Source organism: Kogia breviceps, chromosome 12 (genome assembly GCF_026419965.1).
Source record: "Kogia breviceps isolate mKogBre1 chromosome 12, mKogBre1 haplotype 1, whole genome shotgun sequence".
In the NCBI taxonomy this organism is placed as follows: Eukaryota; Metazoa; Chordata; class Mammalia; order Artiodactyla; family Physeteridae; genus Kogia; species Kogia breviceps.
This window is the reverse complement of record NC_081321.1, coordinates 5,492,595-5,513,929: the sequence shown is the minus strand read 5'-3', so window position 1 is coordinate 5,513,929 and position 21,335 is coordinate 5,492,595. Positions and strand designations below refer to the sequence as shown.

At 53.5% G+C, this 21,335-nt stretch overlaps 1 protein-coding gene across 2 annotated transcripts in view; it reads left to right on the top strand.

The window, feature by feature from the left end:
• The window catches only part of VWF (von Willebrand factor), a 134,470-nt gene that overhangs the window by 24,704 nt on the left and 88,431 nt on the right, over positions 1-21,335 (top strand). For both annotated transcript variants that reach the window (XM_059082366.2, XM_067008591.1), the window contains exons 7-10: positions 11,640-11,856; positions 13,061-13,183; positions 14,070-14,181; positions 15,055-15,101. In XM_059082366.2, coding sequence (XP_058938349.1) covers positions 11,640-11,856; positions 13,061-13,183; positions 14,070-14,181; positions 15,055-15,101 — 499 coding nt within the window. The remainder of the gene's footprint in view (positions 1-11,639; positions 11,857-13,060; positions 13,184-14,069; positions 14,182-15,054; positions 15,102-21,335) is intronic.

The window sequence follows — 21,335 nt, the reverse complement described above, 5'->3', positions numbered from 1 at the left end:
GCTGCTGACATCTGAACACGAGGCCACTTCTGTTAGCGAACTCAGGTCTGGCTGCTCGCTGCTTGGAAGTCAACACTCAGGAGGCAAGTGCTGGTAGAAACAGAAATGTTGCTCTAATCCGAAAGCCGTCAATCTGGGAAGAAGGCGGACTCACGTCCCAGAATCGACACCAAAGGTTTTGCTTGGCCATGAAAGTTTTTAAAGGGAAAAAGGGGAAGTAATTTCAGTGACTCATTGAGATAGAGGGTCCGATTCATCGCCATCCACTGCTTGCAGGCTTGTCGACTCCTTGTGATCTTCTTTGAGATGTTATATTGTTCACAGAGTTTGTGAGATTACTGGAGGGGAAGCTGGGGAAAAGATCTGGTCCCCTGTTAATCACTTATTCTCCAGGTCTGTTTCTTTGATCCAAGGAAAGAGCAAACAGATTAAGCAAAGAATTGTGTGATCAAAAGATTTGAAAGGTGTGCTTGGGTTGGAGGTTAGTTAAAATATAGCTTTGCTAATATGACAGTACAAAAGGGGGCTCCCGCAGAGACCTCCTCCTGCAAAAAGCTGCTTATACTTTCCTGCCCCTGGCCCACTGAGTCCTCTCCATATCCCTCCTCAGAACTGGTTCTCAAGATGACTAGTCTTTCTTTTCATCAGTGTTAGGAATCTCAGGCTCATAATAATAACTCAGAGTGAGATGAGATTCCAGAAGCTATCTAGTCCAGTCCCCTACCCATGTATATTCAGATAGGCAGGTGGTACTGTAACCTGGACTTTAAGACTCAAGTCTCTGAGACATCCTTGCTGGGCTCTTTCCAGCTGTTGTGCAGAACTCAACCCTATGCAGCCCTTCCTGGCTCCCTGAGGAGAAGTCACCCCTTTCTTTTACCCCCAGTTGAAGATGAAGATCTCCCTCGGTGCCCTTGAACCCTGGAGAAGCCAGATCCTTGCAGTCTGGCTTTTCTAGGTCCAATTCAGGACTTCGCGTCCCATCAGCTACCGAACAGTCCCAGGTTGGCTGTTTTCCACTGGCTCGGAATTTGACGTTTATTTGGGGAACACAATCCTTATTCCTTTTGTTCTGTTGCTGTTCATGTCTGCACATTTTCTCCTCCTCTCCTCCTCCTCTGAAAGCCTGCTGTTCACCTGTACTTCCTCTTCCCCCCAGGAAGTCACCTGTCCGCGCTGGAGCTAACATTTGGAAATACTCGTGTTTACTTTGAATGACGGTCACGTGTCCCCTCCACGGCACAGAGAGGCACACGAAACACCCATTCTGTTGGGGACAACGCAATTCGCTCTTCACATCCTCGTGAAATATTGCCCACGCCTTTTACTTGCAAAATTCATACCAGCTCTTCCTCCTGTCTCTGCCCAAAGTCGCCCTGGAAGGAGGCTCGCGGGCCTGGAGGGAGGTGATTTGGTGGGAGAGGGGCTAAGTGCCCCGGCAGAGCTGGGGCCGTACTGACCACATCCACTCCTGGCATTCCTGCTTCCTCTCCTGGCCTCCTGCTTTCACCTAATTGGCCTGGAAGAGACTTTTCTTGGAGACTGGGAAGAATTTTGTTACATTCATTTGCTTGGTAGAATAGTTGTGATTCATAGAGAGACCAATTGTGTGAGAGTCTGGTCCAGGGAAGGTCAGTAAAGCTCAAGAAGAGATCCTTGTAACCCAGGACCCCCAGAGGAGTTAGCTGTCAGGTAACCTGAGCTGGTTCTGTAGATGGCGCCCACCCACTGTGTCCCAGTGATGCTTACATCTGAGTTGGGGTTTGAACACAAGTACACACACACATGTACACAAACACCCATACACATATACACACATGCACACACATACACACGCATACAGATACACATATACACACATATACACGTGCACATACACATACACACATACGCACACACATACACCCATATACATACACACATGCATACACATACACATATACATGTGCACACAGACATACACACACGGCACATACACATACATATACACACATACACTCATACACACATGCACACACACACACACACATTCCCCTTTTTTCAGAGTGAGAACTGCTCTCTCAAGTCATCCGTAGGCTAAAGAATGAGGATTTATTTGGGGTACTTTGCCGAAATCCGAGAGTCCGGGGCGCGGGCCCTGGTTTGTTTGCTTTGCTGTGTCCTCACGCAGCTGCGTCCCTGCTCTGCAGCGCACTGTCCCCTCTGAAGATAAGTAGAGCTCTGCCCGACACTGACGGAATAAGCACCCTTTTCCTTTCCAGCAAATTCCCTCACCCACCTGAGTGCAGGGCAGCAGAGAGGCGGTGAGCCCCTGGGCTTGTGGTGGGACAGTGACCTTGGCCACTGTGCCTCTGGGGGTCTAGCCTCACGGCAGAGATAAGGGGCTGCCACAGGGTTTCAACATTTCCCTCAGATTAAGCAGATGCAAATGCACCCCTAACCCAGCAGCCTCAAAAGCCTTCCATGAAACATCTCCTAAGTGGCTTTCTTTCTCTTCTTCTTCTTCTTCTTCTTCTTCTTCTTCTTCTTCTTCTTCTCCTTCTCCTTCTCCTTCTCCTTCTCCTTCTCCTTCTCCTTCTCCTCCTCCTCCTCCTCCTCCTTCTCCTCCTCCTCCTCCTCCTCCTCCTCCTCCTCCTCCTCCTCCTCCTCCTTCTTCTTCCTCTCCTCCTCCTCCTCCTCCCCCTCCTCCCCCTCCCCCTCCTCCCCCTCCTCCCCATCACCCTCCCCGGCGAGGCCAGCAATCTGAAGGTTCCCATCAGCACATATTTATTGAGATGTTTCGTATCTTAACTCTGTGCAAGTCAGATCTGCAGTCTCACTCAGGGACAAGACACATAGGAGATACTGACACAAACAACACATGACAGAGAACAACACAAATGCCATTTTGGGTTAGTAAAGGGTGAAGTGGTGCAGCAGCTCTTATCACACAGGTTATCCTTCCTGACCGGGAGCAGGATGGGTGGAGCTGTTCCACCCCCAGAGCTTGGACGAACCCCAAAGTGGGATCCGGGGGCTGGAACTCGGCCCTTGTCCTCCCAGTCAGCTGGTCCTGCCCCCATCCCTGCTCAGATGCTGCCCAGGAGAACAGGGTGGAGGGGGAGAAGGGTCCTTTGGAGGACTCTGTGGCCATCTCCCTTGGCACTGGGGACTTCAGTGACATATCCAGTTACCCTACGTCTCAAGAGGGCTGAACACCAAGTATCTCAGAGAGAGGAATGTGCAGCTCCACAAAACCCTCCGGTTAGTGGAAATCATGGGGTCTTTTTGAGCCAGATCTTGGAATGTGGGTGGGAATCCCAGTCCAGGCAGAAGTTATAATTAGAATCAGCAGCCCTCCCCCATCCATCCTTGCAGGCTGACCAATGAGAAACTGTGCCCTGCCACAGGGGTGAATTCCTGAACCCACTGCTTTGGACCAGTTCAGGCCCAGGCGCCTCTGGACCTCCTCCAGGGGCAGCCGTGGGACACCCACCCCAGGGCCTGCCTGAACAATCTCGCACTTTATATATTAGCCTCCCCTTTCTTTGTTCACTTCAGACCTAGGAATGCCCCCCTCCCTTCTCCTTTGTCAGCTGTTTGGGAACCAACACAATAGCTAAGCTCCAGATCTCTTGCTGCTGTTTCCTCTCCTCGGCCCCCATTCCCCTCCCATCTGCCCTTGGGGAGATGTGCTTCTTTTCTCTCCCTCTCCCTCGAATAGGCTTGGCATCTCCAGGGAGGAGGCCTGGTCTTCTCTAATGAACTGAAAATGTGATTAAGTTGGGCTCCAATTGGGTCTGCACAGCCCTCCAGGCAGGGTGAGGTCATGGCTTGATGGAGCTGGGCTGGCGCTCTCTCGCCAGCCCCTGGCACCCCAGACGAGAGGTGCAGGAAGAGAGAAGTAGCTGATGCTGGGCATCAGAGCCAGGGAGATGCTGGAAGTGAATTAGCTGATCCTCTTTGCTCTCCCTGCCAGAGTGGTTTAGCAGGGGGCGGAGGAGAAGCCATTTTCGAGCTGTTCAGCTAGTATTGACAGTGGGCCAATGAAAATAGTTACAGGCACTCGATTGCCCTCCCTCTGTAATGTCATTAAGTTTTATTTTGCAGCAAAGTCTAAGGCAGGAATTGCTATCTGTGTTAGGACTAGATACTCCTGTGCCAGGACACCTAAAGTAGAAACAGCTTACACGGTATAGAAGTGTATTTCTCTCTCATTGTCAAGGAGTTCAGGGTGGGATGTCCAGTACGGATGCCATGGGGTTGGGATGAAGGGTCCTTCTGTCTTATTTCTCTGTTGTCCTCAGCCTCATGGCCCCAAATGGCAGCTTATGTGTCAGGCGTCATGATGACATTCCAGTGCAGGAAGAGAAGCATTGAAAGACGCACCCCCGCCTTTGGAGGCTGCTTCCAGGGAGTTGCACAGGACCCTCCTGCTTATGTCCCGGGGAGGGGGGGGGGGCAAAGCTTAGTCTTACGGCCACTCCCAGATGCAAGGGAGGCTGAGAAATGGGATCTTTATTCCCAGGGGCTATGTGCCCAGGGGAAGATTGACAACCGAGGGTTTTCTGACTAAGAGAGAAAGGAGGAATAGATCCTGGGCAACTTTCAATCTCTTGCATAATCTCGCTCTTTTAAGGGTGAGGGAATAAAGGTGCAGAGAGGGAAGATAATTTTCCTGAAGTCACACATTTTGTAAGTGATGGGGTTGGTGCTTCTAAAACCTGCACTCTATCCACTGTACTACACTGTCTTCTAATCTGATTGATAGGAAACAAGGTGGGGAGGGTGGGGGCATCGGGGAACATGGAAAACCAGGTAAATTGTGGTTGGGTGGCAGTGATCTCAGGTGGCCTTGGCCTGCAGTGGCTTGAAGCAGGGTTTCAGTTCCCGGCCTGAGACTGAAGTCAGGCCATGGCAGTGAGAGCACCGAAACCTAGACACTAGACAACCAAGGACCAGTGGCCAGTGACAAGGCCCTGGCCTGTCAGCTGTGTGGAAATGAACTTCCACATAGAGATGGAAAGTAGTGAAACAAGTGAAGTGTTTATTAGGAAGAAAAAGGGTACGTGTGGATAGACACATGGGCGGGCTCAAAGAGAGAATCCTGCCTTTGTGGCAGTTTGAATCACTTTATTTATTTATTTTTGGCTGCGTTGGGTCTTCGTTGCTGCTTGCGGTCTTTCTCTAGTTGCAGAGAGCGGGGGCTACTCTTCGTTGTGGTGTGCAGGCTTCTCATTGCAGTGGCTTCTCTTGTTGCGGAGCATGGGCTCTAGGTGCGTGGGCTCTAGTAGTTGTGGGCCACGGGCTTAGTTGCTCCGCGGCACGTGGCATCTTCCCGGACCAGGGATCAAACCTGTGTCCCCTGCATTGGCAGGCGGATTCTTAACCACTGCGCCACCAGGGAAGCCCTGAATCACTTTTATGGGACATTTCTTCAGGGTTTCCTTTGGCCAATCATCTTGCTTTGCCTGGCTTTCTGAGTACGTATTTGGTTTATCTCAGGGTCCTCCCCTGTGTGTGCATGCATCTCTTAGCCAGGATGGATTCTACCGAAGAGGCTTATGGGTAGGTTGCCATCACTTACTACAGGGTGGCACCTCCTCCCTTTTTGACCCACAGGAGCCTTTCTGCACATGCGTAGTCTGGAAGGTCTCCTTGACCTCGAGAATGAGAAATATGTGGTCTCTTATCTGCGCAGGGCTTAGCTTCTCCTCCCTCATGCTATCTTGGAGATCTGCCCACAGGGTACAAACTCCAGAGGCTCAGCCTGGGGCCCATCTATCTCCTGCAGGAGCCTGACCTGGATGGAATCAGGGTTTGAGTCCGCTAGATGACTCTTTCACCAGTACAGCCATTGGCAAACTAAATCGGCTGAGAGCCCTTTACACTCTTAAAAATGATTGAGGACTTCAAAGAGTCTGTTTAGGGCTTCCCTGGTGGCGCAGTGGTTGAGAGTCCGCCTGCCGATGCAGGGGACACGGGTTCGTGCCCTGGTCCGGGAAGATCCCACATGCTGCGGAGCAACTAAGCCCGTGAGCCATGGCCGCTAGGCCTGCGCGTCCGGAGCCTGTGCTCCGCAATGGGAGAGGCCACAACAGTGAGAGGCCCGCATACCGGAAAAAAAAAAAAAAAAAAAAAAAAAAAAAAAAAAAAAGAGTCTGTTTAATCTGGCTTATATTTGCCATATTAGATATTAAAATGGAAATTGTTAAACATATTAATTCATTAAAAAATAAGAAACAGTATAGTTAATATGAATACCATCATTTGAATAAAAATAGCTATAAATTCCAAACCAAAAAAAAAGTTTGGGGAGAGGAATGGCATTGTTTCACAGTTTTGCAAATCTCATTACTGCCTGGCTAGAGAGAAATCAGCTGGATTCTCTCATCCGTGTCTGCAGTCGGCCTGTTGTGATACCACACATCATGTAGCCTCTGGAAAATTCCACTGTGCGTTTGAGAAAGAATGAGAGCATAAAGGTCAGATAACATCTTAGTGTCATTATGAAAATAGTTTTGACCTTGTGGACTCCTGAAAGAATCTTGGGAGTCTGTAGGGGGTCCCTGAACCACACTTAGAGACCTGAGGACCTGCTGAATCCTTTACTCTTTCCTTGCTTCAGTTTCCAAGTCTGGAAGGCTGTATGCAGCCTTTCTCTGAGGCTTGTGTTCTTCGAAGGGGTCTTCAGGCCTTTGAAGGGCCCTTGAGTGGCACTGGATGACGCAGTGGTCTCTGAAACAGTTATGGAGACCGCAGGTTACCATGGAGGGGAGGGGGGGTTTGGTCTGCCTGTCCTGCCTGTCCTTAAAGCCGGGAGATGGGTGGAGACTCTGTAGAGGACCGGGGGTTCTATAGGTCAGTGGCCCTGGGTGGGTGGCGAGAAGCGAGAGGAAGCCACCCAGCTACCCCGCAGCCTGTGTCCCTCTGGCCCACCCAACACTGCCGTGCATGACTGTGCCCTAGTGCCACGGACGACGGGGCGCAGGAGACAAGCCTACATCGTGGATGGCTGGGGATCCAGGCATGGGAACCCAGGCCTGCTCACCATACCCTGCGGTGGAGGGGGTGGCCTGGGGTGAGTCTGAGAAAGGCACCTCCGAGTGCTTTCCTCGGGGAATGACAAACAGAGGGTCTGGAGGCACGAGCTTAGGAGAAAATAGAAACTGATTCAAGGAGGGTCCGTAAGGTTGGGGATGTGACGGGCCAGAACTAGCTGCTAAGAGAAGCTGAGGCCACTGACCTATTAGGACAGTGTCCCAGGGACAGCCGTGCCTTTTTTTCCGGGGGGTCTGTTGGCAACACCGGGTTTGGCTCGGCCGTAATTAACTGTTTCTCCTCCTGCCTGAACCCGGCTCTCAGCCTGGCCTGGTGTGGTCTCCCTTCTGCCTTGAAACCAAATCCTGTGTAGCGTCCAGAGCCTGGTTCAGACTGTGCGTCCTTCCCTGGTACCCCGGCTGCAGGTTCCTTCCTGTTGCGACTGGCCTCGCCACTGGGAAGACAGCCTTAAATTGAGACCGTGTCTTCTGGCTGTTATGTAAACCTTCCCTATGGAAACACCTGGCGCAGGTAGATCAAAAGCTCCCTGAGAACAGGAGGGTATGACTTTCTCATTGTTGTGTTCATGACTGTTGATCCAGCACTTTCTTATTGCCTGGTACGTGCGTCGTGGGGATACAGCTCCTGTGTTTGAAAAGCCTGCAGGGAAGTGGGTCAGACAGCCCCAGAAATCAGGCAAGAGGAGATGCACCCAGAGGCCTGTGGGAGCATCTAACTCCGGGACCAGGTCTGCTTGCTTTCCATTGTGGGCCTTGCCCGGCACAATGCCTGGACACAGTAGGTGTGCAAGAAATTGCATGAGGCATTGGGGTGCATTCAGGAAACCATCAGTAATGGGGGACATGGGGAGGGGGAGGGGCGAGCCAGGGCGGGAGGCTGGGCTCAGACCATGGAAGGCCAGGCCTCCCTGCCTCCCTCACGTGCCAGAGCTTTGCCCTCCAAGATGGGGTGGGACTTAGTCAGACTTGCCTTTTCTATTGGCCACATGGCCACTGCTTGCTGAGCAGAGGTTTGTTCACCTCCTCCTGGTCCATGTCTCTTCACTGGCTCTGAAAGGACATCATAGCTCCATCTTGGACCTGGGTCCACGGAGATGTCCTGTCTCGGGACCTGGCCCGGCAGGGCTGCCTGTGGTGGATCAGGGAAGAGATCTCTGGGAGGCAGAGATGGCAGGCTAGGTGTGTCACCCTCTTCCACTGCGGGCTGAGGCTGGATGGGCTGCAGGGGCTGGTAGATGTCTGGAAGTCCTCCCTGGCCTTCACACTGTGGTCACCCTAGTGACCAAGCTCAGGCCAGGGCTGACCAGAGGCAGGATGGAAAGACAGACTTTTCCCAGAAAACAGTCTTCTTGCTAAGGCTTTCTGTAAACCATTTAATACCTCCAGGGACCTCCCAGGAAATGTGCTGGAGTACTGTTCCCACTTTTCCTTTGAGCAGGGAAAAGACAAAGGTGGGCCAGCTGGAGACAGGCCATGCTGGACTCTGCACCCCCGGCTCTCAAAGGGAGAGGAGGTGTCTGGACTCCTGGTTCTGTGTCCACCGAGGTGCCTGGTGCCTGTGCCTGCGAGAGCTGGTCCTGTGGTGCAGGGACGGCTCTAAGCCACTGTCCTACAGCCCAGGCGGCGGCAGCAGCAATCACTAGACAAACCCCATGACGTTGCCTTTGGGAGCCCTTTTTCTGGTTCCAAGTTGTACGGGGGCCAAGAGGTGGGCAAGAGCCAAGGCCCTGGCCCTCCTGGGGGTGCCCTCCACTGCCCTGTGAGAGTCCAGTGACCTCACTTTCTGCGTGGCATTTCTGATGGGCCAGGCAGTGTGACAGAATGGAAAGAACCAGACACAGGCCTCAGCCTCCTTCCCTGAGTCTCGCTCGCCAGTGAGGATGGAGGTTCTTAGACCTGCCCATTAGAAGGAAGAGTGGGTTCCTCCCCCAGCCCCCACTTCGTTCTGGAGGAGTGTGACCCTCCCAGATACAAGATCAACAAGAGCAGCCCCCTGTTCACCAGGGAGCCCCCAACTACTAGTGAACTGGGTGGCAACCGTTCATCCCCGTACAACCCAGGCAGATGGAGTTGGACAAAGATGTCCTTCTGTCCTGCTGGTGACCTGCTCGCCATTCTGAAGCTGAACCCGATGGCGGGAGGGACGGTGGAAGGACTCTGTCTGGTGGCCAGGTTATCGATGACACTGACGACGATGATACGGGGTCACCATTTCTTAGGCTAACCTTTTACGTGCATTCTTCCACCCGGCCTTCATTTCCGTCTTTTCAGAGGAGGCACCGTTATTATTGTCCCACCCGCAGAGGAGGCGGGGTCGAGTAAACAGCCAGGGTCACACGGCCGGCACGTGGAAGAGTCAGAAGCTGGGCCCGGGGCTGTGAAGTCCCAAGAGGTCCAGGGCAGGACCCCCCCCCCCCCCCCCCCCCCCCGCCCCGGCATTGTATTCAGAAACCTCAGCTTCCGCCCCCCCGTGAAGCGCTCAGGCGGCAGACGGGAGGATGCTCGTCATCACCCGAGGCCTCTGGGGCGCGCGGGACCCAGGGCAGCCGTCTTTGTTCGTCGGCCGCTTGCTCGGCGCCGGGCTCCACGTGTCCGCCTGTGAGACAGTGTCTGTAGTTGGCATTCCCGCCTCACTCCAGGACGCCCTTCTCCGGTGAGGGACGAGGCCTGCCTCCATCCCCGCCGCCAGGCAGTGGCAGGGCTGGGCTTTAGCCTCTGCTTTTTCTCGGCCCCCGCAGGGGGGTAGCTCAGAAGGGCGGGGTCGCGGAGGGAGGGAGAGCTGCTCTCAGCCACGGCTCCCAACGTGCAGAGCTGCTAATCGTCCCGCCCACAAACCTGCCTGCTGCAGCAGCTTTGCAATTCAGCCCGCTTTTCTGGGGTGCAGAGGGAAACAGCTAGGCCCAACTGCTTGGGCCAACTGACCCTGGAGCTCCCCGGGTCCACCCCAGGGCCTGCAGCGACCAAGGGCCTGGTTCTGATGGCAGACTGTGGGCCGGGCGGGGATGAGACACGGGTTTCCCTAGGACCGCAGCATGGCCCCGGTGCTTCCCCGGGTGGGTCTTCTGGGTGTTGAGAAGCCCTGGGTCAGATTTCTACTCCTCCAGAGGCCACGGGCCTGGCTCCTGGCTCTTGACTTACACAGCTTTGCTCTGACCGTCCCTTGGACAGCTTGAGCAGACTGGATTTCCCTCTTCTCAAAACTGGTCGCTTCTTTCCTTTTTGTTGCTCAGATTTACCCTCCAGGGCTCAGCCCTTCCTTCAGATGCTCTCGTACTCCTTTCATTTTAGCTGAAGTCCTTTCACAAACAGCTGGCTTCCGTTCATTTGGAGAGCATGTCTCCGCATGAAAGGAATTATGCACCCAGTGGGGATCACTAATACCAACAATACTGTGTTGTGTTAAATCTAAGACAGAGTGTGATATTGGTTGTAAGATGCACCCAATTTCAGAGATACCATATCATGAAAAAGATGTGCATTTAAATTGCTAAAAGCACAGGGCTTCCCCGGTGGTGCAGTGGTTGAGAATCCGCCTGCCAACGCAGGGGACATGGGTTCGAGCCCCGGTCCGGGAAGATCCCACATGCCATGGAGCAGCTAAGCCCGTGCGCCACAACTACTGAGCCCACGAGCCACAACTACTGAGCCCGTGTGCTGCGACTACTGAAGCCCGCGCGCCTAGAGCCTGTGCTCCACAACAAGAGAAGCCACCGCAATGAGAAACCTGTGCACTGCAATGAAGAGTAGCCCCCACTCGCCGCAACTAGCGAAAGCCTATGCACAGTTACGAAGACCCAACGCAGCCAAAAACAAATAAATGAATGAATGACCAAAACACAGAATGCAGAGATGCTCACAAATCGGGTGTATAGGGAGGGGTTTGTGCTGACGTGTCCGGGAGTCGTCAGTGAGAACCATTCCAAACCTGCCTGTGTAATGGGGTCGAGGTTGGCAACAAAGTGATGAAACTCAGGAAGAGTCCTCGCCTGGCAGCGCCCCGGCACATGTCATCGAGTCCTGGCATGTTTTCGCTGATGGGAACTGGTCCAGTCTTGTCCCAGGAACCCTCTGGGGAAGGTTTGCTCAACTCCATCCCTGACACACTGAGTGTAAACCTCTGTGGATGAGGCCTCGGGAACTCTACTGTATGAAACTCCTCGTGGCACCTCCTCCTCTCTGGTGGAGGAACCAAGGTCGGGGAGGGGAGGTGACTGGGGCGTGCGGAGCAGATGCTGACCGGCCTTCCTGGCCTCTGAGCCACGTGGCCTCCGTGACTTCAAGTTCAGCTCCTTTCATGAGTGTCCCTCTGCTGTTTCCCTTCGGAGAACCCCTCCTTCCCGTGGAGGTCAGGGCCCGGGCCTCTGCATTTCCAGGGTTCGGTCTAGGAGGTCGCCCTGGTCTCGGGCTGCCCCACCAAGCGGGGGTCCGCCAGTGTTCCGCTGACTGGACTGTTCCGTTTGACAGACGTTGACAAGCACCTACTAGGTGTGAGCGAGCATGCCTGGGTCTCGGGGCAGGGCGGGTCTCCAAGCACCAAGGCCAGGGGAGGCCAGGCTGCGTGGGTGGCGCCCTCGCTGAGGTGGCCTCTCCCTCCCGCAGGGCCTGTGGGAGCAGTGCCAACTTCTGAAGAGTGCCTCGGTGTTCGCCCGCTGCCACCCCCTGGTGGACCCCGAGCCTTTCGTGGCCCTGTGTGAGGGGCTGCTGTGCACGTGTGCCCGGGGGCTGCTGTGCCCCTGCCCTGTGCTCCTGGAGTACGCCCGGGCCTGCGCCCAGCAGGGGATGCTGCTGTACGGCTGGACAGACCACAGCTCCTGCCGTGAGTCAGCGTGGGACCCCCTCCGGCGGGGTTGAGCGGTGTCCGTCTGGGTGTCACTCCGCAGCCAGCCAGTGCCTGCCAAGACCCACGTCCCGGGGACCGGTTCCCGCCCGGCTCCTGCTCTGTCCCCTGGTCACAGGGCAAGTCCCCTCCCTAATGGCTTCGAGGAGGCTTGAGAAGCCCCCCTAAAAGCCCCCATGTCACTTCTCCTGCCTCTGTTGTCACGCCCCGTCTTCCTCGCTTGCCCGTGAGCAAATCCATCCCCTGGACTCAAAAACCGTTCCTGGCTCCCAGGGGAATCGCAGCAGTTAAAGTCTGAGCTGACGGGGGCCGGGCGGTGGCGAAGTGTCCCCGGGTGACCTTGGGGTCCTGGCAGGCTTTTGTCAAGTTCCTCCCTTTCATTTACTCCCTTCTCTCTTCGTCCCTGCCCCCTCCCTCTAATCTCATGGGTCCCTAGTCATTGTCACTGTCGCCACCCCCAAAGTATCCTGATTAAGTACCAGCTTCTCCAGTCACCTTGCAGGCAGCTCCTCTCCCCGCCGAGGCTTCCCACAGATCCCGGGGGCACAGACGGTGGAGAGGAGCAGCCCCAATACCTAACACTGCACGTGCCTCTCTGGCTGTGTTTTTCAGCTTGTAAACGAGAGCTTTGCTTCTTGGCTGTGGGGTGTGAGAAGGCTGGTTATTTGCAGCAGCTTCTCCTCTGGAAGGGGGGAGTGGCTGGTTCTTTTTAGGTCTTTGAAGGAAGGATGGGGAGGTGCCTGAGGTACGCTGGAGGAGAAGAGAGAAAGGAGAGCTGTCCTCGCCCGTGAGGGGCCGGGTACAGCGGGAGGTCGGAGGCTTAGGTGCTGCGGCTGCCAGGGCTGTCCCGCCTCAGTGGACATAGATAGGAGCGAACATCCCTTGTGCGGGGCGTGGCTGTGAGGCTGTGTGCCCAGTGCTGGGTGGGGCATCTGACTGGGCCCTATTTCTTGAGGAAGAGGAACCCTCAGAGGAGGGATATGGGATGGAGGACACCATTTACCCCTCGCTTGGCCTTGGGGGCCTTGCATTTTCAGCGGGAGACGTTGGGCCCTGGGGTGCCCCTGCGGTGGAGGTGGGCCCTGGGTCCCCGAAGACAGAGGGGGGCAGACAAAGCACCACGTGGCTTGTGAGCTGCTGCCCTGGAACAGCTCCTGGCAGACTCCTCAGTTTTCCATTTCAGGGCCGGACTGCCCCGCGGGCATGGAGTACAAGGCCTGCGTGCCCCCCTGCCCCAGAAGCTGCCAGAGCCTGCACATCAGTGAAGTGTGTCAGCAGCAGTGCGTGGATGGCTGCAGCTGCCCTGGTAATGACTTCCCACTTTATGTACAACTCTGAGACCTCCACAGTGCCCTTGGCTTGGGGAAGCCAGAGGAAGGCCACCTGTGCTTGTTCCCCACTGCTGGCCTCAGAGGCCTTTTATTTATGTTTTACAAGTCTTTGTCTGGAGTGATCACGATCGAGCTGCTATTTATTTCTACTTTATGTTTTCCTGTTGTACTGTGTCCATGAAAGCACGTGTGTCTGGGGAATAGAAGGGTGGTCTGGGCTCCAAGAGTGACTTTGTTTGGGGAGCATGTGGTCCTATGTGAGCTGCAGTGTTTTCTCAGTTAAGTGTCAGGGACTTGTCTGGGAGGAAGATAGTCTAATGTTTGTCGTGTGAGCTCAGCTGAAAAGAAACTTTGCGCCAGGAAGTCTTTCTCAGGAGAGACCTTGTGAGCTTTGGTGAAAAGTTCTGGTTAAGTACTGAGAGTGAGTCTCGTGTGTTTTGACTCACGACTTCTCTACCGGAGGAACTTGAACAAAACCCTCGCCTCCATTTCTTCATCTAATAGGATGGAGATTCATAAACTTCCCCCTCTGTCCCACTGCATCGCTGCGAAAGGTAAACAGAGCGCAAGTTCTTTGAGCTTCCTGGAAGAAGCCTTCAGACTAGACTCACGGCTTCCCCACTGGAAGGCCTTTGAACAAACCTGTTTCCCCCATTTCTTCGTCACTAGAGTGGCGATAAGTAGCCCTCCTCCCTCTCATTGCAAACCCGTGGAAGATCAGCATCGCAGAACGCAGAACGGGTCCCTTGAGCTTCCTGCAAGAAGCCCTGAGCTGATGATTCCCCCCGGGGCTTCTGTGGCTGTGAGATGAGTAATGATGATGGCAGGCTGAGCCTTGTTGCCTTGTTCCCCGTGCCCCAGAGGGACAGCTCCTTGATGAAGGCCGCTGTGTGGAAAGTGCCGAGTGCTCCTGCGTGCATTCCGGGAAGCGGTACCCTCCGGGCGCCTCTCTCTCCAGAGACTGCAACACCTGGTGATTGTGGCCAAGCGGCGTGGGTCTGCGAGAGCTGCCGGGGCCTGTGGGAGGGGCAGGAAGGGCACTGGCGCGTAGAACAGGGCCTGGCCTGGGCTGGGGGTGGCTTGGGGGGAAGGGTGTGGAGGTTGATGATGGGGAGCTAGGATTATACGCAGATCGGCCTGGAGGAGGGGGGCCGGGGGGCGGTGAAGGCCCCTTCGCATGCGGACGGCAGCTCCAGCTTTCCCCCCAGCCATGCTTCAATAAGTGACTCTCTCGCCCTGTTGCCCCTGCTTTGCTTCGGCAGTTTCCTCCAGAAGCCCCTCCCTCTGGTGTCCCCTGGGCTGGGTCTGTCTGTCCCCTGCAAACGGGGAGAGGAGAACGCCTCCAGACCTCTTCGCTGGCTACCTTTCCCTACTGGGCAGTCTTCCAGGAGTCTCAAGGGCCGCCCAGCATGGGCCAGGGTGTTACCCCTGTCAGCAGCCCGCCCTTCCTCTGGTCTTCTACCAGCTCTGTGTGTGTGTGTGTGTATGCACGTGTGTGTGTGCGTGTGCGCGTGTGTGTGCGTGTGCGTGTGTGTGTGCATGTGCGTGTGCGTGTGCGTGTGTTTGGAATTTGACTGCTTAGTGCCTGGGTAGACCCCCTAGGTTTCCCTCTTCTTCTATCTGTCTGTTGGGGTTTCTTCCCCTTGGCATTGTCTCCATGATTCCTCTGTGGCCAAAGCCCCTTCCTGTATACCTTCAGCCTCATGAAGCCCCCTCAGGCTTGAGCGCCTTTCTTCTCTCAGACCTCTCCCCTGGGGCTGTGGGATGGGCAGTGCACTCTCTAAATGCATTCAGGGATGCCTGCGTTTGCAGACCCACCCGTAACCCGTGCTCCTCTCCCCAACAGCATTTGCCGAAACAGCCAGTGGGTCTGCAGCAACGAGGAGTGTCCAGGTAGGTGAGCTTCCCCTCCGCTCTGCCCTCCTCCCAGTGGAGAGGTACAGCCTCCCTTCCTAGACTGGGAGGACCACCTGGCCAGGCAGGGAAAGGTGGTCTCTGCACAGGTTGGATGCGACCCCTGACCACAGCTCCAGTGCAGAACCAGCTGTGCCAGCAGAGGGAGGTCCCCAGCAGCTGAAAGGGGAGACTGCACCTGGGAACTCTTTCATTGTCCTTTTCCCTTCACCTCTTTGCTCAAAGGTTTACGGTTGAATGTGCTGTGAAAACTGCAAGGTCACAGGTGACTAAACAAAGATGAAGCAAATTCCTTGGAAAATTAAGAGGAAGAAGGGCCTGGTAATTCTTTAAGCTAGAAGTGAGAAATCTCTGGAATTTTCTGGAATGCCTTATCCAAAGATCTTGGCAGGATCTTGGCTAGGAAAACCAGGTCACTCAATGATCCCTCCTACCCTGTCCCTGCCCTGGAAAATCTATTCAGGAAAAGTTTCCTTATAATTTCTGCCCTTTACTTTCTCTTCCGTTTAGCCCCAACTCTATTCTATCTACTGCAAATTCTGCCCATTCAAAGCTCCCTCTCCCTCACCTTCCCCGATGACCCTGGCTCTTCTCCTGATGCTCCTCCCCTTTTGGTCAGTCATGTGATGTTTGCTTTGTGCTAGGCATGGTGTTCAGTACTTTACATGTATTACATCATCACCACAACCTATGAAGAAGGTGCAGTTTATTCTCATTTTACAAAAGAAGAAACAGATCCAGAGAGGTTAAGTAACTCACCCAAAGTCACACAAGCTGCTATGAGACAGAGACAGGATTCAAACTCACAACCACCTGACTTCTATTTTGCCTTTCCCTTTACTCTCCTTCCTAGTGCTTGATCCATCCCTTTGCAGGAGGATCTTTGCCATCGTTCATGAACCCTGGAGAGACCCCATGCTTAGTTAAAGACCATCTCAGCCTCATTCAAATGCTAGATACTACTTTGGGGATCCCCATGTTTGTAGAATGCAATAAAAGACTGCAAGGCAAATAGCCAAATGATGGGCTCCCCTCCTGTTGGCCCCAAGAGACCACATTGGCTTTGGTGGGCTGGCAGGGGGTTGAGCTTACATACCTGGGATCACATTTGGGGTCTGTGGCTTTAGAGTCACTTAGGACTTATACAGTGCCCACTATACTGGGAAAATTCTGGAACTAGATGGAAATTAGATGGAAAGTGGGCCCCAGGACTAAGTCAATTAGTCTGGCACAGGGATGGCCAACCAGCCGTTTATCTTCTGTGCAATTCTTGAAGGGAGCACAAAGAACAAAAGATGCTCTTGCAAGTGCTATCAGCGCTCCAATTTAACATAGTCATACCCTGTGAACAGACCTAAAGAGTCATTTGAAAGCCATGAGGTCGATGTAATGGACCTGTGAAAAAACTTTTAATATCTAAATAATAAGCATTTATTGTATAAGATCTATGAGGTACAGTGGGTGGAATTAGGAATTTAGCTTATTGTGTTTTGTCAGATTGACTACTAGATTAGGAATTCTTAATAACAACTTTCTATAGGGAGGGTCTTCCTTCCATCCATCCCTCCAACCATTCATCCATCCATCTATCCAATCACCTGTCCAACCATCTAACCATCCATCCATCCATCCACCTACCATTTAATCATCCACCCAACCACCTAACAATCAGTCCAACCATCCAGTCATCCATCCATCTACCCACCCATCCACCCGCCCATCCATCCACCCATCCATCCATCCATCCACCCTTCCATCCATCCATCCAACAATTATTTAAAAGCCCACTGTGTATATGATGGAATGCTTAGTCTGGAGTAGACAATGTAATCCCCTGGTCTTCAGTTCAAAATTTGGATGGTAAGTTTGCTGAGGATGCACGAAATTTTCTTGATGCCTTGATGGGAAGAGAGCTAGTTCCAACTCTGAGGTCTACTGAGTGGTTTGATATTGTGCCAACACAACCAATAACCTCTTGCTCTGCACGTTCAAAGCCCTGACCCTCTTTTTCTGGATCTGGAGCTTAGTTGGTCCTTGCCTCCCTGTCCATTTCTACCTGTAGCACACAGCATATTTCTACACTTGCCGAGAGTCAGCTGGCAGGGGGGCTGTCTTATCTCCCAGGGTGAAGATTGCTGGCAGAGCTTCTGATGGGAAGGTTCTGGAAGGGGATATGTCTGGCTCTGCTAGTAAAGCAAAGGGCAGGCTGGGGCTTCTCTGCAGTCCCTGGAGGAGCTGACATTGTGTGTGATTCTTAGAAAGAGACATCTGGGTTTTGATTCCCTGGAGTAAGATGAGAGTGTACTAGTTGTCTATTGCTGTATGACAGATGGGCCCCAAAGTTAGCAAACAACAAACGTCTATTATCTCAGAGTTTCTGTACGTCTGGAATCTGCATGTGGCTTAGCTGGGTACCTCTGGTTCAAGATGTCTCATGAAATTGCAGTCAAGTTGCTGACCGGGGCTGTGGTCTCATCTGAAGGTTCCTCTGTAGCGAAGGGAATCGCTCTGAAGCTCACTCACGTGATGGCGGCCAGGCCTTTGGTCCCTCACCTTGTGCATCTCCCCTTGGGGCTGCCTCATGACATGACAGCTGGCTTCCTGTAGGGTGAGTGACCTCAGAGAGAATGAGGCAGAGCAGCCAAGACAGAAGCCACAGTCTTTTAAAAACCTGCTCTCCAAAGTGACATCTTTCACTTCTGCTGTTATTATATTCGCTAGAAACAAGACCACGTGTCCGGCCTGCATTCAAGGTGAGGGCATCACACAAGATGAGAACACAGGAGGTGGGGACCGTGGAGGGGGGCACCTTAGAGTCTGCCTAGCACAGAGAACCTCCCGTTTGGGAGTGGGAGGGAGAACAAAATCGCTGAGGAGAGCATCAGTCTGCATGCAGGGGGCTGGAGCTTCTGTTACATGCTCCTTAGGTCTTCCCTGCCCCTGGCGCACCTCTGTTCTGGTTAGGATTAGGGCAGCCCCAGGTGCCCGGGGCTCTGCTAGTTTAGCTCCCACTGAATCATAACTGTTTGGTTAGGATCAATGAGGAAGGAGCATGCCTGTTAACAGGGACTATTCCTCAAACAAATAAAGCTCTGGTGACAGAATTTCAAACCCCTGACGGAGGAGTGTGGCAGATACTCTTCTGGAGCTGCGAAGTTTGTCTGTGGCCCAAGTCCTGCGAACGTGGGAAGGTAGCATGGTCCCGGGGCTGGGAGCATGGGTTGCGGACTCAGCCTGGTCGGAGTTCCGGTTCCACCACTTACTAGCTGGGTGACTTTTGGCAAACTGCTTAACCATGTGCAGCCTCAGTTTCCTCCTCTGTCAGGTAGGGTGATAACGGCAGCTTCGTCCCATGAGAGCTGTGGTTACTTGACGCACAGCAAGCACTCGGTAGACATTAGCTGTTTTCATCGTCACAGCCACAGCTGTTGCGTTAAGCAGGGTCAGAGCAGGACGGGAGACACCACGAAGGAAGGAGCCCGGGATGGGGAGGGGTGGTGCAAAGCAGGGTGTGGCTGGGACAGGTGGGACAGGAGGCAAGACAGACAGAGCCTGAGCCATCCCTGGGCTTGGTGGCGTGGAGGCCCACGCGCCTGCCTGGTCTGGAGCGGGAGGGAGGACCTTGGTGCAATGCATTTGCTCATCTGATTCTTTAGGGATAATTTCTGATGCCTTCTAAGCCATCCCTGCCATTCAGCCTTGGGATTCAAGCTGGCTGTTCTGAAACCCCTGGGAAGGAAGATACACTACCTCCCTGGCTCAGGGGGTGAGTGATGAGTAAACCAGGATGGTACCCCTCCAGTAAGAACATGCTCTCACCTGGGGGATCCGACTGCCCGAGTTCATGGCGAGTCTCCCGTGGCCCACGTTGGGGCTCCTGCAGTCTCACCAGACCTCCCTCAGGCCAGGCCCTGCATCGCCTTTTCCTCTGCTTTCTCCGTGTCCAGACCTGGATGTACCTGGGCTCCTCGGCACTTACTACGCGTGCCCGGTATCCCCATGAAATGAAGCTTATTGGAAACTGCAGCCAACCCATACGGCAGTACTGGCTGGTGTCAAGTACTATGAACTCTGGAGTCCGATAGAACGCCCATGTTCAAATTCCTCTTGGGCCACTCTGGGGCCTTGGGCGAGATTTTCTCTGTGCCTCGGTTTTCTCTTCTGTAAACTGGGAATAATAATGCCAGCCTCACCGGAGCAGTCAGTGAGGTAGTGCCCGTGGAGCACTTAGAAACGCGTCTTGCATGTTCGGTTGAGATTTTGTTAATGTGATTTAGAGGCAGGCGTTGGTGAACATTTATGCTGGGAGGAAGCCTGAGGTGCTTTGCAGAAGGCCTGTGGGCTGGCCTTTCTGTAGCCACAGGGAAAAGGGTAGAAGCCAATGAGCTGAGCAGAACGGCCCCATGGAGGCTCCTGTCCTGCGAAAAGAAGGGCTTATTTAGAAGAGGTAACATGTTTCCATCAAAGGAGAGACGTTTTTTCTCTTCTTTCTTTCCATGAGGGAGGATTCTTATTCATGTAGTGGACTTGCTTTAACTTCTGGCTGTTCTTGGTTTTATGCTATTTGCTATTTTAAGAAACACCTGCTTTGCATGCGTTCACCGAACTTTTATTGCCCACCTGCTGCATCCAGTGGCGGCCAGCGGCCTGTCAGGCTGCCTTTTGCTGACCAGCTGGCTGGGACTGTCTTGGGCATCCTCTTGGCAGAACTTGGGCATCTTGGGGGCCTCTGGGCAGAGCTTGGGCGAGTGTCACCGTGTGGCCCATCCTCCTGGCTCCTGTTCCAGCACCCCCGGGCCCGCGGCTCCCTAGCACCTCACTCAGCTGTGTTCCTGGGTTTCCCGTGTGGTCAGCCCCACCCCTCAGTTGCACCAAGGAGATAAGCTAAATATAATAACAGTATTTAGATTTCTGATTCCCGAGAAACTCCAGAACGCCAGTCGGGGGAGGTCAGAGCAGGAAATCAGATCAGAGGATTAGATTCTGACCCAGAAGTTTTGCTTTCGACCCCTCTTTTCCTGAGCATTGTCAGAGATAATGCAAGTTTAATTCCTTACTCAGATAAGAGTCCTGATGAGAAAACAAAGAGAGATTGGGGGAGGAATTCCCACCCATGGCACTGCAGTGGGGTCAAGACAGGTGATACAAAGGGCCATGTCATTCTGTTTGTAGAATGACGGTGGCTTCCGAAAAACAGCCATTTTAAAAAGACTTCCTTGTGACACCGTGGATTTGGAATTCCAGCGCTGCGGCTACAGTCAGCCTGCATGACCCTGGCCCCTAACTCATTACCTGTTCTGCTCCGACTTCCGTAAACAGTGACCCCTCACTCATGCCCTTCTCGTGGGGCAGTGCAGCGGGGGGGCACGATCTGCTTCTACTCACACTTCTGACACCGCGTGTGTGTGTGTTTCCCCCCAACAACAACCAGTCCTCCGACTTTCTGTACACCACCCGGGTGTCCTGCGATTCAGTTCAGTTCTGACCCTGACTACCCAGAATTAGCACTGACCCCCCGCAGGTGAAGGGCTCTGTCCAAGTGCTTCTGCGTTTGATGCCAGCTCTGATAACTGCTAGGATGGCTCACAGAACGCAGGCAAACACTTTACTTCTTGGTTTATTACAAAACATATTATAAAGGAGACAAATGACCAGCCCGATGAAGGTGTACGCAGGGTGAGCTCTGGACGGGCGCTGAGCGCAGGAGCTTCTGTCCCTGTGGAGTTGGGGTGTCCTACGTGTAAATATGTTCACCAACCTGGAAGCCCTCCCAACTCTGTTGTTTAATAAGAGTTTTTATGGAGGTTTTACTATATAAGCATGACTGATGATGATTATTTTTTTAAAGATTTTTTTTTTGATGAGGACCAATTTTTAAAGTCTTTATTGAATTTGTTACAATGTTGCTTCTGTTTTATGTTTTGTTTTTATGGCCGCCAGGCATGTGGGATCTTCGCTTCCCGACCAAGGGTCGAACCCACACCCTCACGTTAGAAGGCAAGTCCCAACCACTGGACGGCCAGGGAAGTCCCTAAGCCTGGTTGATTATTAACTCAATCTCCAGCCCCTCTCCCTTCCCTGGAGTTTGGGGGATGGGACTGAAAGTCCCAACCCTCTAATCATACTTAGGTCTTTCTGTAACCAGTTCCCATCCTGAAGCTCTTGAGGGACCCGCTAAGAGTGGCTTCATCAGGGCTTCCCTGGTGGCGCAGT